Below are 14423 nucleotides of genomic sequence, written 5' to 3' on the forward strand. Positions count from 1 at the left end.
TTTCCTAGCAGTCCTTCACAAACAGGGAACAGTCTGTCTATTCTCTCCATCTGTCAGCTGCTGCTGGCTCTTCCTCCTCCTCTTCCTCACACACTGCTGAGTTTGTCCTGGTGGATCATCAGGGGTGCAAAGCCTCACAGATGATGTGCAGCAGTGGGTCCCTCAGTGTGTCCTCACTCTGGACACTTATAGTTGTCACACATGGAAATCAAATGTGTGATAAGCTGCAGGATTCAAACACAAGTGTAACTTATAAATACATGTTCATACTTTTATAACACAATCAGAGAGAAAGAAAAAGATAGAGAGTGCAGGACAGAGACAGGTGGCAGTCTCGGGTATATACACTGCTACAAAAAAGCACAAGAGAAGGAGGATTTAGTGTTTGTGTTATTACGAGTGCTAAACAAGAAGAGTTCCCAGATGGTACAGTGGACACGTGTGACTCCTGTGATTAAAGCATCTTTCTTTCAGCTTAACGAGTGAACCGTCAGCTCGTTCAAACAAACGTTAAAGTCCGTTTGGCTCGACACCACCGAACAGAGGCAGCAATATAACATAGCTAACATTAACAGTGCAGTGAATCCTGCTTCTGCCGTGATATTCAGGACTGCAAACCGAGCAGCATTCACTGACTTTCAGCTTGTTGTGTTTGTGGATATATGACTGACTTTAATTATCCATAAAATCATCACATTCTCTGCAAGATTAAGGTCGACTATTAAACAGTGTATATTTTAAAGTAAAGGCTTTAAAACCAAGTTAACGCACAAAGTACTAACATCGCTAATGTCACATAACTTTGCCGACATGTGGCCAACAGCAATGTTTTAATGTTCTTCATTATTAAATATTTGCACATAAAAAAGTGACATAATATTCAGTACTTACTTCTAAAAGTTTACTCTTCAGCCGCCCTGCTTCAGCTGTCTGCCGTTTTTTCCGGCAAAATTATCCACACCCACCGCCATGCTATGAAGTCTGGGATATGTTAGGCCATGAAGGATACACAGACCCATCCTTAAAATTCAGGGAAATGAAGGACGCATTTGAGACTGCATTTTGGGCAGCTTTTGAATTGGGACAGCCTTCGTCGTGTCGCTGTGACGCGTCGCTGTGACGCCTTAAAATGCAGCCTTTAAGGCTGCAGACCCTGAATTGGGATACAGCCCATGAGTACAAATACCCTGAGAGTTGCTACTAGTATTGCTGTCAAAACAGAGCACAACCCAGACCAAAGTCCTTTGCAGAACCTAATGTAGTGAAGTAGATTCTGGGGTAGGATTTTACATGATGTCCACAAACGTACCACTGACATCCAAACCTTCCCAGCCGATAATTAGCAGGCTTATAAGAAACAGCTGCGCTTCACTACCAGAAGGAGGCATTTGGCAGTCTTGTCCATCCAAGGTGGCTGAGAGCATTAGGCAGTTAAGCGCTGCAGATCTCTCAAGGAAAGCTACTCAGTTTAGTATTGCCCTTTAGAGAGTGGTAAGTGGGACTCTTGTGTTCATCATAACGTGGCATGTAGTAGGGTGGACTTTGACAACTGTTTCCTTCTTTTGTTGCAGGTTTGCACTATACTGCTGCTGTCTTGTCATGCTGTTTTGTTTGTTATGTGATGCTTTTATAACGAACACTACTTTGGGGTGTATTTGTTTTATGTAGATCTTTTATTAATGTGTGTAACGTTTTGTGCTTTCTTTTATTGTTTTAGTGGAGGTGCGGCCGCTTGCTGAGGGGCTAGGCACGTGAGGTGGAATCCCCTTCCCGATGCATGCGAGTGTACACACCGGGCATAGGTAGATTGCACCATTTAGAGTTTAGTGTGAGTGACAGTGAGGTCTGCAGTGAAGTTACACGGGTGAGTAATTGGTGGCACTCTTGGGAACTCCTCCCTGTAGGTTGCCTCCTCAAGTGGCCGGTCTCCACTATTTTTAGTTATTGTTTTATCATGCTGTGATTGTTTTAGGGTAGCATTGTGGTACGGAGTCTGGTCATTTTAATCATCGTTTGTTAATAAAGTGTTTTAATTAACTATTTTGCCGTCTCAACCCTGCTACCCTAGGTGCCTTTCTGATTTTATAGTTATGTTTTTAGTAAGTAAGTAAGTAAAATTTATTTATATAGCACATTTCACAGATAAAAATCACAAAGTGCTTTACAATAAGATCAGACATACAAGTTAAAATTAATTAAAAGCCCGTTTGTATAAAAATGTCTTCAGCTGCTTTTTAAAGGAGTCAGTAGAGTCTAGACAGCGTAAAGACAACGGCAGAGAGTTCCACAGCCTAGGTGCCAGTGCCTGAAAAGCCCGATCCGTACGTGGGACCACCAGTAGCCTCTGACCTGAAGACCTAAGTGCTCGGGATGAAGCATGAGGTTTCAATAGGTCAGAGATATACTGGGGAGCTTCACCGTGCAGAGCTCTAAAAGTTACAACTAAAATTTTAAAATGAACCCTAAAATTTACAGGCAACCAATGAAGAGAAGCCAAAACTGGAGTAATGTGTGACCTCTTGTTTGTACCAGTTAAAAGTCTTGCCGCTGCATTCTGTACAGACTGAAGGCGATCCAGAGCTGATTTGTTGAGACACGTAAAAAGACCGTTACAATAATCCAAACGAGAAGAGATAAAAGCATGAATAATCATCTCAAGTTCTGCCTTTGACACCAGTAGTCTGAGTTTAGAAATGTTTCTTAGATGATTAAAAACAGTTCCGGACAAGTTGTTTAGAGTGTTTCTCAAGAGACAATGAACTGTCAAATATAACACCTAAGTTTCTGAGACTCGACTGAAATGAAGGGTCTAAAAAACTGATATGCTGCCTAATTTCTGAGAGCATGTGATCAGGTGCAATAATCAAAGTTTCTGTTTTATCTGCATTTAACTGAAGGAAATTGTCATTTAACCATTGTTTGATTTCTGACAATTATTTAAACAAGACAATTTATACAACTCAGAAGCTTTGAAAGAACAGTACAACTGAATGTCATCAGCATAGAGATGATAAGAAATATTATTGTAACGTTGATGATGTGGCCTAGAGGGAGTATATACAGCAAAAAGAGAATAGGACCTAAAACAGATCCTTGAGGTACCCCAGAAGGCAGAACTGATGTTTCCGACAGCACATGATTTATACAGACAGTAAAGGATCTCTCAGATAGATACGACATAAACCATTTTAAAACAACACCAGTAATCCCAAACAAGTCCTTCAGCCTATTTATCATGATGCTGTGATCAACAGTATCAAAAGCAGAGCTGAGATCCAACATAACCAGAACAGTGTACTCTCCAGAGTCTGCTGCCATCAGAATGTCACTAGACACTTTAAGCAAAGCGGTTTCAGTGGAGTGCAATTTGCGGAAACCAGACTGGAAAATGTCCAGAACATTGTTCTTTTCCAAAAAGTTGTTAAGTTGTTCTGCAACTGTTTATTCCAAGATCTTTAGTAGTTCCTCTTAATAAATTTTGATTTGTAAACTTCCTTTGTCTCACCTCTGCCGTTAATAACGAGTCTGAGCTTTGGTAGCCAGTGCAACACGTACATTGGCTAGAGAAATCTTTCCTGGGGTGTAATGCCCTCCCCCAGGTGGCATTGTCAATATCTTAGTTACCGTCCCCGGTTATTCCTCTATCGCGACACCACACTAAGCAAGTAGTTTTCAATGCCTAAGTGAAAGAATAATGTTAAAATATATATATCAAATAAATAAATGAGCCCCCCAAACCATGTTTTGATTCTTGTACTAACAACAAAAAGCTCTTCTTTTACTAAAGCATCATTGTCACTAGGTTCAAGACTTGTCTTTGTAAGGTACAAATAAATACCCTTGTAAAGAGTAAAATAGCACTACATCCAAGTCTACCACTCCTATGACCTTTAAGGTCCATAATTTTTTTTTTTCTCCATCATTCATATCACTACTATTGTATGCAGTAACAATTAAAAGACATATGAAGTGATGGTAAAACCTGATATTTATCTTGTCATGGATTTAAATAGCAAGGATCCAGGCAATCCATCTTTCTCCTCAGAGCAGCAGACAGAAAGGTATTGACATCAACAGCTCCCAGTCTAATGGATCTCTCCTACTGCTCTGTTGTCTCCCAGTCTTCTGGAGAACTGCTACTGCTCATGCAAAGGAGTCAGTGTGTAGTCTTTTCTAAATGTTTTAGTTCTCTTAGCATGGGGCTATTACACTAATGCCTTAAGTCCAGTGGATGTGGCCATCTGTCAATATCGGCTTGATACCTTCTCCTGGGTCTCATTATGTTGGCATGGTACTGAATAGCAAACCAATGCAATGCTACCTGCAGGAGCAACCACTGAGCCAGAGATACATCAGTGAGCATATGAGAATACAAAAAACACGTGAATGACACAAATACTTAGATAATCACATTATAAGGTGATTTAGTAAACCTTATAATGATCACCTACAGATTTAGTAAATGAATCCAGGAGGATAACAAGCGAATAGGCCACAGGTGGGAACAGAAGTGACACTAAAATGACTGATGAGACAGGGGAAGCAAAACTGAACATAGCACACAAGAAACAAAAGATTATCAAAATCAAACAGGAAATGCAAACACTGAGACAAAGACTAAGACACATGAACTTGACACAGACTTTCAAGAACACAAACAGACATGGGCGCATGACTGAGAAGGCTGGAAGACAGATGAGACTAGGGAAGACTGAGCTCAAGAGACACCAAAATAGAACTAGAACATAAACCATAACAAACACAAAAGCTGTGTCGAAGACCCAGGAGCATGACACGTTTAAAGTTTAGTTATATAGATATGAATATAAAGAGCACAGTTCTATAGACCAGTCAAATTCATATTACAGAGAGTAATAATGTATTTGGAAAGCTAAGAAGGTTACCATCCACCACCCACTCCTACCCCACCTGTTATATTATGAATTAGCTGTGATTGACCACATTAAACAATTCAGTTTTATAGTGGCCAGGCCAAAATCCAGACTTAAATTTGATTGAAATGCTTTAGCATGACCTTAAACAGACCATTCATGCTCAAAAACCCTCCAGTGTGGTGGAATTAAAACATTTCTGCCAAAATTTGTATTTACTTAGGTTTTATTTGTCTAACAGTAAAATTGATGCTCTGAAAAAATTAAGTATAACAAGGAATGGGGCAAGTACTTATTTCTGACACTGTACCACTTGAGGGCGAGTCCTTGGTATATAGTGTTTATAATTAGGAATTTAAGCTTTAAACAAAAAAAAACAACAAATAGCACAGAAGGGCCCTAAACACAAAAGTGGGAGAAGACAAGGCTAACTTATACTGTGGATTGGACATCTAGCTGAGGTGTCACAAGCAGAGCCAGCCTGCCCTTCTATTTAGTCTCGCATCTGCCAGTTCTGGAGTATGTAGGAAATGAGGCAATCATGAATGATCAGAAAATGATGATTTTAACACTGGGTAGGGGACTCAGTAAGTTAATAAAAAGGGCCTAACGAGAGTTGTAATTTACACTAATGAGGAGATGGTAGGAATACCTGACCGTAGTGCTCCAGTGAAGACAAACACTGCTTTTCAGATACCTCTGAATTTGATGTCCCAAGTTAGGGTGTTCTAAAAAAAGGAAAAATAGGATCCATAGGCCGAACCATAGGTTTCAGAGCCATTCAGCTATCACTGGTAAAACTGATCAATTCTTGTTTTTGTTTTTTTGTGCTAAAACACCACTGCAGCACATTCATTGATAAAGCCTGATCAGTTTTCTGTGTAAGACTTATTTAACAAGTCACCAATACATAACAGTGGCAGTACAGATTAAACGTTAAAATCTTTACTACTGTTTATGTTCAATGCCACTATCTTGAATTGCTAACTCTCCCTGTGTTGGTCTGTCTCGATTTTCTGAGTTTCTGAGTTTTCTAGCAGATCTATTGCTAAATTACATGAAACAATGTATAGCTTAAAATACAAGTATATAAGTATATCATCAAAGATTTGGCTATCCGTGTCTTGCTGTGCACATTGTAACAGTCACAATGGTGTGACTTACAACTTAAGGTAAGGGTTGGTGATGTCATAAGTATGCTCCACTGCCCTCTGTGGAGTATGAGAGCAACATGCTTGCACGTGAGTGTATGGACAGAGACGGACCTTATATCTTTTACCTCTCCAATAATTGGCAACGTTACGTTAGGAACACTGCGCTTCATGTATGATAAGCAGCAGCCGTTCAGCCGGGCCTTGTAAGGTTGATGAAGAGAGTGTGCTTTAAAGGACAGGCACTGGAATTCCCAGGACCAGTGTGGTCGTGAGTTTTTCTGACTGTCCTGTTAAGTGTTTCTACTGCTCCTATCAACCACAGAGTACAACCCATGTTTCAACACAGAGGAGTGATACTGCAGCTTCACTGAAAGTGCAAGGTCCAGTAATTGCTTCTTACTCAGGCCATCAATTTAATGATGTGGTTTGGCTGAAAAAGCCCATTTCAGAAACCGATCCTGACAGTTAACTTTGACTCAACGTTCAAGGCAATTTAGAGCTATTTAACATGGAGCAACAGGAAATATTCATTTTCATCACAATTAACTGTGTGAATTAAAAAAATCCATACTCGTGACTTATCTTTTTGAGCTACTGTGTTTGTGGTTGCAAAGACAAAGAGATGAATGTAGGCTGCTTTTCTGACTGACACATTCTCAGTCAGAAAGGAATGAGCTTCAAATGTTTATCATATAATTCTGCGTACATATGAAAATTCAGGCACATAAAAGACAGTGGGCCAAGAAGACCGTGAGCTTGTTGACTCACTTGATGACAACACATCCTTGTCCATAGATCCACCAGACACGTAGGAAAAATCATTAACAGAGGAACGGCTGAGGGCTTCAGAGACTTGTAAAAGATCAAGAATAATATAATCCTCATGCTGCATAGTGGTGGGCCTTGACATGTCAATAACTTTAAGAGTCCCTTTGTCTGCTACTTCTGAAACTGAGGTAAGGTTAAGGAACTCCTTCCCAAACAAGGAATCCATAAACTGAAATTGTCCTGAAGACCACTCTCTTGACTTCAACAATGAGATTCTTAATTGACTGTGTGCACGTTAGCATATGCTACTTCCGGTGCGGAAACTCCTGTGGGGAGCTTTGTGTCCGGTGTCCTATTCACACCCTGTTTACAGTCCAAAACAAGTTAAGCAAATGAATAAATCAAGTGGCGATTTACATTTCTATAGATGTCTTGGGCATTTACCCAATATATCTGTAAATGATGTTCATCGACTTGTCGATATTTTTCCCCCTGCGCCTCAGAGCAAAAGAGAAAAGGGATTCAAATGTTATATTTCTCAGCTGTCCCTCGTTTATCGCGGGTGTTATGTTCTAAAAATAACCAGCGATAGGTGAAATCAAGTAGCCAATTTTATTTTTTGACGGTGCAAAACGTTTCGTGGACATACAGTACTGCACTACAGAGTCACACTGCTAGCAATCGATGCAGCGAATCTGTACTGTACAGGAGAGACATCACAGAGGAGATCATCTGCAGCGATCAGGACGCAGGACACAATGTGATGTAAAAAAAGCATGCAAACTTGCACTAAAAAAATCCGCGAAACAGCGAGGTGAAAGGTGAACCGTTGGTGAGGGACCACTGTAATTTTGAAGGTAAGTCACAACATACCCTTCATAAATACTAATGTATAGAAACCCTTACCAGCAATCATTCATTTTTTCTGTGGCTTTTTTCACGGTTTGTTAACATGCTGTGTAGGTGTGTACTTGACTAGCTGATCTCGACATAATGGGGGAAACATCTGGTTTGACTATTCTTTACCTGTAGTTTGAATGCTGAACATTTGCCTGTTTAAATCATAAGACCAGTCACTATACAGAGATGTGCTTCTGAATGTGGACAATGTGTCTTCTGCATGCAGTAATGCAGTTCTGCTTGTGTTGAGTGATGTAAACAACTGATTGATCTAAACTCTTTAAACGTCAAAATTGATCATTAGATTTTTTATGACACAACAGTGGTGAGTGTTCCCACCTTCTGCTCTTTGTAACTTAACGCAATCTTTCCGTTTTCGAGTTTTGGACATGATTTTATCTTCGCAGTAGCGATTGACCGCAAAGTAAAGCTACTGGAAATGTACAACCCCACATCCGGTCTCAAACCAGGAAGTTAGCATTTTCTCGTGCACAGGGTCAATTGATTCAGGCAGTCCATTGGAGAGTGTGAGACTTTGGCAGGTTCCACCAGTCAAGATTAGGGGTCTCGATTTTAAGCCGTTACTGTTACTGTGTGACAAAGTGGGTGAGAACACCATTTGTCCATATTTAAAGCTTGATATTCTTAGTTAACATTCTTGTTTTGATTTAGCCATATCTTATTTTTATTCTGTAGTGGGAAAACATTTACTATCCCGGGTTTGTTTACGTTTTGCACTTTTACAGATTATGTAACACAACATCTTGGTTTAAATCAACTGTGATAGGTTTGTTATATTAACATTTTATTTATTTCAACTGTTAGTTTGTCTCGTTTGTTGAACTCACCTTACCTACCTGTGTTCCAGAAGCAAAAGAAGGAAGTAGTGATGTAACGTTCTGTATCGAGGCTTCAAAGCTTGTGTCGAGTAATGGAGGGGGCGTTTCCACGATGCGCGTAACGAGGCTTGCTTTATTTATGGGAGGAGCTGAAAATGATGACGTCTGAAGCCTCGCTGCCCGGCTGTACCACGTGACTGGTTCACGTGGTTTGAACTTTGCCGCGAGCTATGACAGAGATATAAACCCCTCAGACTTCATTCAAAATGTGGGTGTTTGATGGAGAGTTACGGTTAGTGAGAGTTTGGAGACAGTGTGGAGGTTTATGAGAGTGAGGAGAGAAAGTCAGGAGAGAATGGAGCCAGCTAAGAAGAGGAGGATGTCCTCCCCTGTGTGGGAACATTTTGATCTTATTCCTCCCAACAAGGTATGTAAATTTCTACAGAAGATGTATTTTCATAATACTGATGGTGCAATACAATTTATGTTAAGCTGTCTTTAATTTTGTAAAAGGTGAAGTGTTTGCTATGTGCCAGGGAGCTGGGATATAACAACAACACCTCATCCATGCTTAGGCATTACAGAGCTTTGCATGAGAATAAGGGGAACACCGTGAAGCAAGACCAGGTGAGCCAGCAAATGCCATGATAATATAGCATGCTGTAATGTTACTAAATGATATAACAATATTATACAACTGTAATAAGTTACGTGTGTGATATTTATATTTGTGCTTTGTTTTTATTGTCTTTCCTCAGGACAGCAATCTCAAATAGATGAAGACCTGCTTAGCATGGTGATTGAGGACTCCCAGCCATTTAGCATTGTGGAGGACAAAGGATTTAAACAGTTTGTTAAATCATTAAATCCTAGCTATGTTCTCCTCATTAAAAAGGCCATAAAAGCAGTGAAAATTTAGTTTTTACAGAATAAAATGTGAACAGGCATGACTGAGGCCTCAGTCTGTAGCTGTCCATACCTCAACGTTACAAAAGCACAACCGCTGTCCATACCCCAACCACACCTCACCTCACAGTAAATGATCATTTCCATTTTAAGCTTTTCCAAATAATCATTTTCCATACTGCCAGTATAAATATACACAGTATACTGCCATCACTACAATATACATGTTTTACACACTCCTTTTGTTGTTGACATTTACAGGCTGTGTGCAAAATGCCACACTCTTCAAATTCATGCCAACTAATATTTTTACATCCAGTAGATGTCCTACTAGAGCAAATGAAGCTTCAAGACGCTTTGCGCTGGGGTGAACCAATTGGATGAAAAGCTTCAGTGCTTCATTAAGCTTCATCTGCCCATCACTAGAAGGAAGTGCTGCTTCACTTCCTGTATTTATAGCCTCCTGTTTAGAGTTCACAGGAAGGGACCAGGTGAAGAAGGGGGGAATTGGTGTAATTTAATAAAGTCAATTTAAGCATTGTTTGTTAAGAAATGGATGTATTGATGTAATATATATTGGTTACACCTTTGAGTGTTTTTACTGCTAGTAAAGAGTAGCATCATAAGGTTTTGAGTATGGTAATGTTTGTCTTACCTACTGAATGGAATAGTCCAGAGGAGAAATTGTTTGGATAGCTGACTATTTAAGGAGAAGAACTCAGGTGTTCAGGAGTAGTGATGGGAATTCTGGATCTTGTTAGAGCTCTTTTGGCTCTCAACCGGCTTTTCAGGTTGTTTTGTTGCTTTAATTAATTTATTATCAACAACAATATAAAATTATGCACAAAATTAATTACTAATGTAAAAAAACGTGTTTTTTAATTTATATATGTTTATTATCAACTGTGACAAGTTTGTTAAATTAATATTTTATTTATTTCAACTGTTAGTTTGTCTAGTTTGTTGAATTCACCTTACTTACCTGTGCAAAAGAAGGAAGTGTTGCTTTTAGTTATTCACTCCACATAAAATGTAAAAAAATAAATTATAAAATACAAAACCAACTATTTACAATTCAATTTTCTGCTTTTTCCTTTTAAACTAATTTAAAGTGAAACAACAAAAAACCCTGCGAACCACAACACAATAAAATATAAATGAAAATATGCAAAACAAAAGAACATGCACGTTCTTGTCATATACACTGTAAAACCCAATAAGTTGATTTAACTCAAAACGTTTGGTGAAACAGATTACATAAAATATTTAAGTAACTAAAACTTAAAAATAAAAGTTAAAAATATTTATCTAAAGCTAATTAATAAAGTGTGTCTATTTAAGTACCATTGATAAATGTTTTTATGTTATATCCACATTTATAGTTTTGTACTCTCTACTTGATATATTGAGTTTCAAGTACAAATCTAGCTCAAGCAACTTTTAGGATTTAATATTTAGTTTTAAAATGTTAACCATTTTAAGCTAATATGACTCAAAAATTTTAAGTACATACAAACTCTTGTAATATCCAAATCAGCTATTTTGAATTTGATAGAAAAAGAAAAATGTGCTCAAAATAAGCAATTACATTTGTAAAAACATAAGACAGAAAATATAAATTCAGGTTACAAATTTATTGAGTAACTGTAGCACATAGCATTTCTGACAAAATGTCTTAACATTTGAATGAATGAATGAATGAATGAATGACAGCTTTATTTGTCGCAAGCAGGTTGCCCTGCAGCGAGATGGTAACCCCCCCCGACCTTACACACATAACACAGACATCACATGGGATTACAAGTCGGAGATCGGTAGCGTTACAAGAAAAACACTGAAATGTACACAACATCGGGAAGGTACAAGAGGAAAAAAAGAGACCTCCACTCATGCTGTGCTTCCATGGTAGGACAGCACGAGAACAGGAAACAAAAAAACTCCTCTGCACAAAAAAGCACATAAATGTCCACAGCACAACATTATGGAAGACATGACAAGCCACAGGGATGGGTAGGGGATGAGGAGTAACCCCAGGCAACACAGCAGCCATCCTGCGACGGCGCCGTCATCTCTTCGACAGCACGGGCCCGGACCCGCCTCGTGTTCCCAGGGGGCAACAAGCATCGAAGGCGTTGGAAAGGGAGGGGGGATGAGTGAGTGCTTATCAGTGTAAGTGTATGTGTGTGCGTGTCCATAGTTCAGCTGAGACAGTGTCCTTCGGCCTATCAGGCTAAGAAAACAGTCCTCCAGCCAATCCAGGTGACCTTGCATGGGACGGGAAGAATAGCCGTAACACAGTCGTTATCAGGGAGTGATTGTTCGGCTCCAGCCTTGGGCCTGCAGCTGGCGCCGTGATGGGGGTCCGCAATGTTGATGTTGATTTTGTAAATTTCCATGCGAGCAGCCCAGGAGAATATTCAGGCTGCCCTAACACTCTGACACTGGTCTCTCGATCTCCCGTTGGAGAGTCGCGAGCCTCCCCATGATGGTATCAAACTTCTGTTCCATGGTGTTGTCATTCTTTTGATTCTGAGACCTCACAACTGCAGTGATCCGTTCCGCGATGTCTTCCAACTGTCGCTCAAGGGTCTCATTTTGAGCAGGCCTCTCTCTGATGTATCCCCCCATACGCTCAATGTTGTTGCTTTGAGCCTTCACAGCCGATGCAAGCGTCTCCAAGGTGTTGACCATATTACGTTCGGTGTGAGAGGTCGCGCCTCGTCCCATCGCTTCGAATCCAGCGGGCAGCCTTGGGGGGGTTTGAACAGCCGGTTCCGCTCTCTTATTTCTCCGATAAACCAGGGCTAAGCCAACTCCGATCAGCAAGGACCCTGTTATCACGGTTCCGAATAGATAGATATCTTCAGCGTCCTCGATCGACAGTCCCGCCAGGCACATGACCCTCCAGGTCTGCCACCCGTCCATCGTGTATCCAGCAGGGAAAGTCCCTCCAGGGCACTCAGGCTCTCCCGAGCCCAGACTTCTCGTTGAGAAAAGGGTGTCAATAGCATTCAGAGACCAGTTGATCAAATCCATAATTCTCTTTTAGGTTTTAGAGAACGACAGTGAGAGGCTATTCCAGGGAAAGTAATGCACACGAGACAAGACATCATTTGAGAGAACAAAAAACATGTTTAGCAAGGGGATAGCGCTGAGATCCTCTTTCACAATGACAAATTGTGGACAATAATGAATGCAAAATTACATTTCCTTGCATGTATGTTCATAATTTTTTTTTTAAATCTCTGGCAAGCCCAAAGACATAAATCCACCACATTTTATAGGGAATAATTTCAGAAATGTCCACTTTAGACACAAGGTTACAATATTAGAAATAAAGAATTTCACAACATGTTTTAACAGTATTCAGATTTGATTAACACATGGGTATGGCATTTTTATTAAAAAAAAAACAAACAAAAGGAAAAGAAAATCCTGCATTATTAGGTGGGAAAACTAAATTAAAGTAAATTACAGTGCAGCTAATACACTGAAATGTAATTGGTAACCTTTTTAATATGCCAATACTATGGTTTTGCAAAAGCAGCAAAGGATTACTGCTGAAACCAATTTGCACATTTGTAGAGTGCAATCATGCTCTCAATAACAGAGCAATAAAACTTTAAATATAAAATACTTCTTTAGAACCATATAAAACAAAGTGTTATTAACCTCCTTAGTGCCTTATGTCAGGTATGAGTAGTTCAGAAGGAACTTAAGTGACATTCAAGATCCTATGTAGAAGCCAGAAATGTAGTGAGATTGTCCTTAATTTTCTGTATGGGTTTACAGTTATCTGACTAAAAAACACAATCATAATCAACTAAAACACAAGTGGTGATGGGGAAAAAAATCACCTTCCCCTTTTACTTTGGATGTGGCTTTTAGATAATCAAGTATGAAACAGAGTCTGCAAAGATTTTCTTTATTCTATTCTCTTTTTTAAAAACTTATCCAGACTTGGAAACACGATAAACTGAATTACTTGCTTTAACAGGCACTTGAGGGCTGTGTAGGAACCCTGGACATTATTCTGCTGCCAAAAGATCATTTTTAAGACTCAGCACTTTGGTCTTCAACTTCCCATCCTCCAGACCCATCAAAACTTTCTGAATAAAGTCAAAAATGGTGGCCAAACATTTTGGGTGGCTTAGATGCAGGGCTTAAGTCAGTCCAAATATTCCTAGAAATGCATCAGCCAGGGTGGTCAAATCAATGATCATGTTACCAAAACTGCAGTCTTCTCAGGGCAGAAGAAAGTTGCATCGCTGGAATTGGCTCTGATCAGGAGTCCAAGTGGCACTTCACTAATATCTGGTTCATCAGAATGCATCATCTACAGAAAACAAAATTACTACATGTTAGTGCATTCCTGTTTCTCTTAGTTTCATCTATGCAAGTCACATTTCTGGATTATTACTAGCTCAGAAATAAATTGTTTGAACAACAAAAAGCCACAACACACCAAATATTTGAGAAAAAAAAACTGACAAAACTAGTACTCATAATGCAAAGTCATACTTGTTTGTAGCAATAACTACAGAAAGTCAAAAGGAGTTCTATATTTTTTAAATTTGTACAGTGATGTATGGTTGGGCTAGGAACATTATAGAAGGTCTACACACATTAAAAGTATGTAGTGTTTCCCATTATGTGACATGGACACTGTTGTAGACAGACCCAAAGCATGGAGATACTTCTTACACTGTCAAAGTGTCATAATGTTTTGTGAAAGTTGATACTAGGATATTGTTCAAAACTTTGTCCAAAATTTACATCCGAAGTTTTGATGAATATAGAGGTGTCTTTGTACAAATAGGCAGGGGGGACATGAGGCACACCAGCATTTTGGGCATGGATATCAGCTTGTTCTTACATCACAAGAACATTTTTTTAAATGATTGGCTTACCTACTCAAGAATGGTAGTTAAAACTGAAAAATTGATCCAATTAAATAAAGCTCA

The 14423-nt window shown here is 39.4% G+C and overlaps 1 protein-coding gene across 1 annotated transcript; it reads right to left on the minus strand.

The window, feature by feature from the left end:
• Positions 1–11153: 11153 nt before the first annotated feature.
• Positions 11154–12559, minus strand: LOC146377097 (uncharacterized). Its single transcript, XM_084942604.1, has one exon. The coding sequence runs from the start codon at positions 12493–12495 to the stop codon at positions 11887–11889; it is 609 nt and encodes a 202-aa protein (XP_084798730.1). The 5' UTR covers positions 12496–12559; the 3' UTR covers positions 11154–11886.
• Positions 12560–14423: the final 1864 nt, after the last annotated feature.

This window comes from Perissodus microlepis, chromosome 11 (genome assembly GCF_051167445.1).
Source record: "Perissodus microlepis isolate ML-2025 ecotype Zambia chromosome 11, ASM5116744v1, whole genome shotgun sequence".
Lineage (NCBI taxonomy): Eukaryota > Metazoa > Chordata > Actinopteri > Cichliformes > Cichlidae > Perissodus > Perissodus microlepis.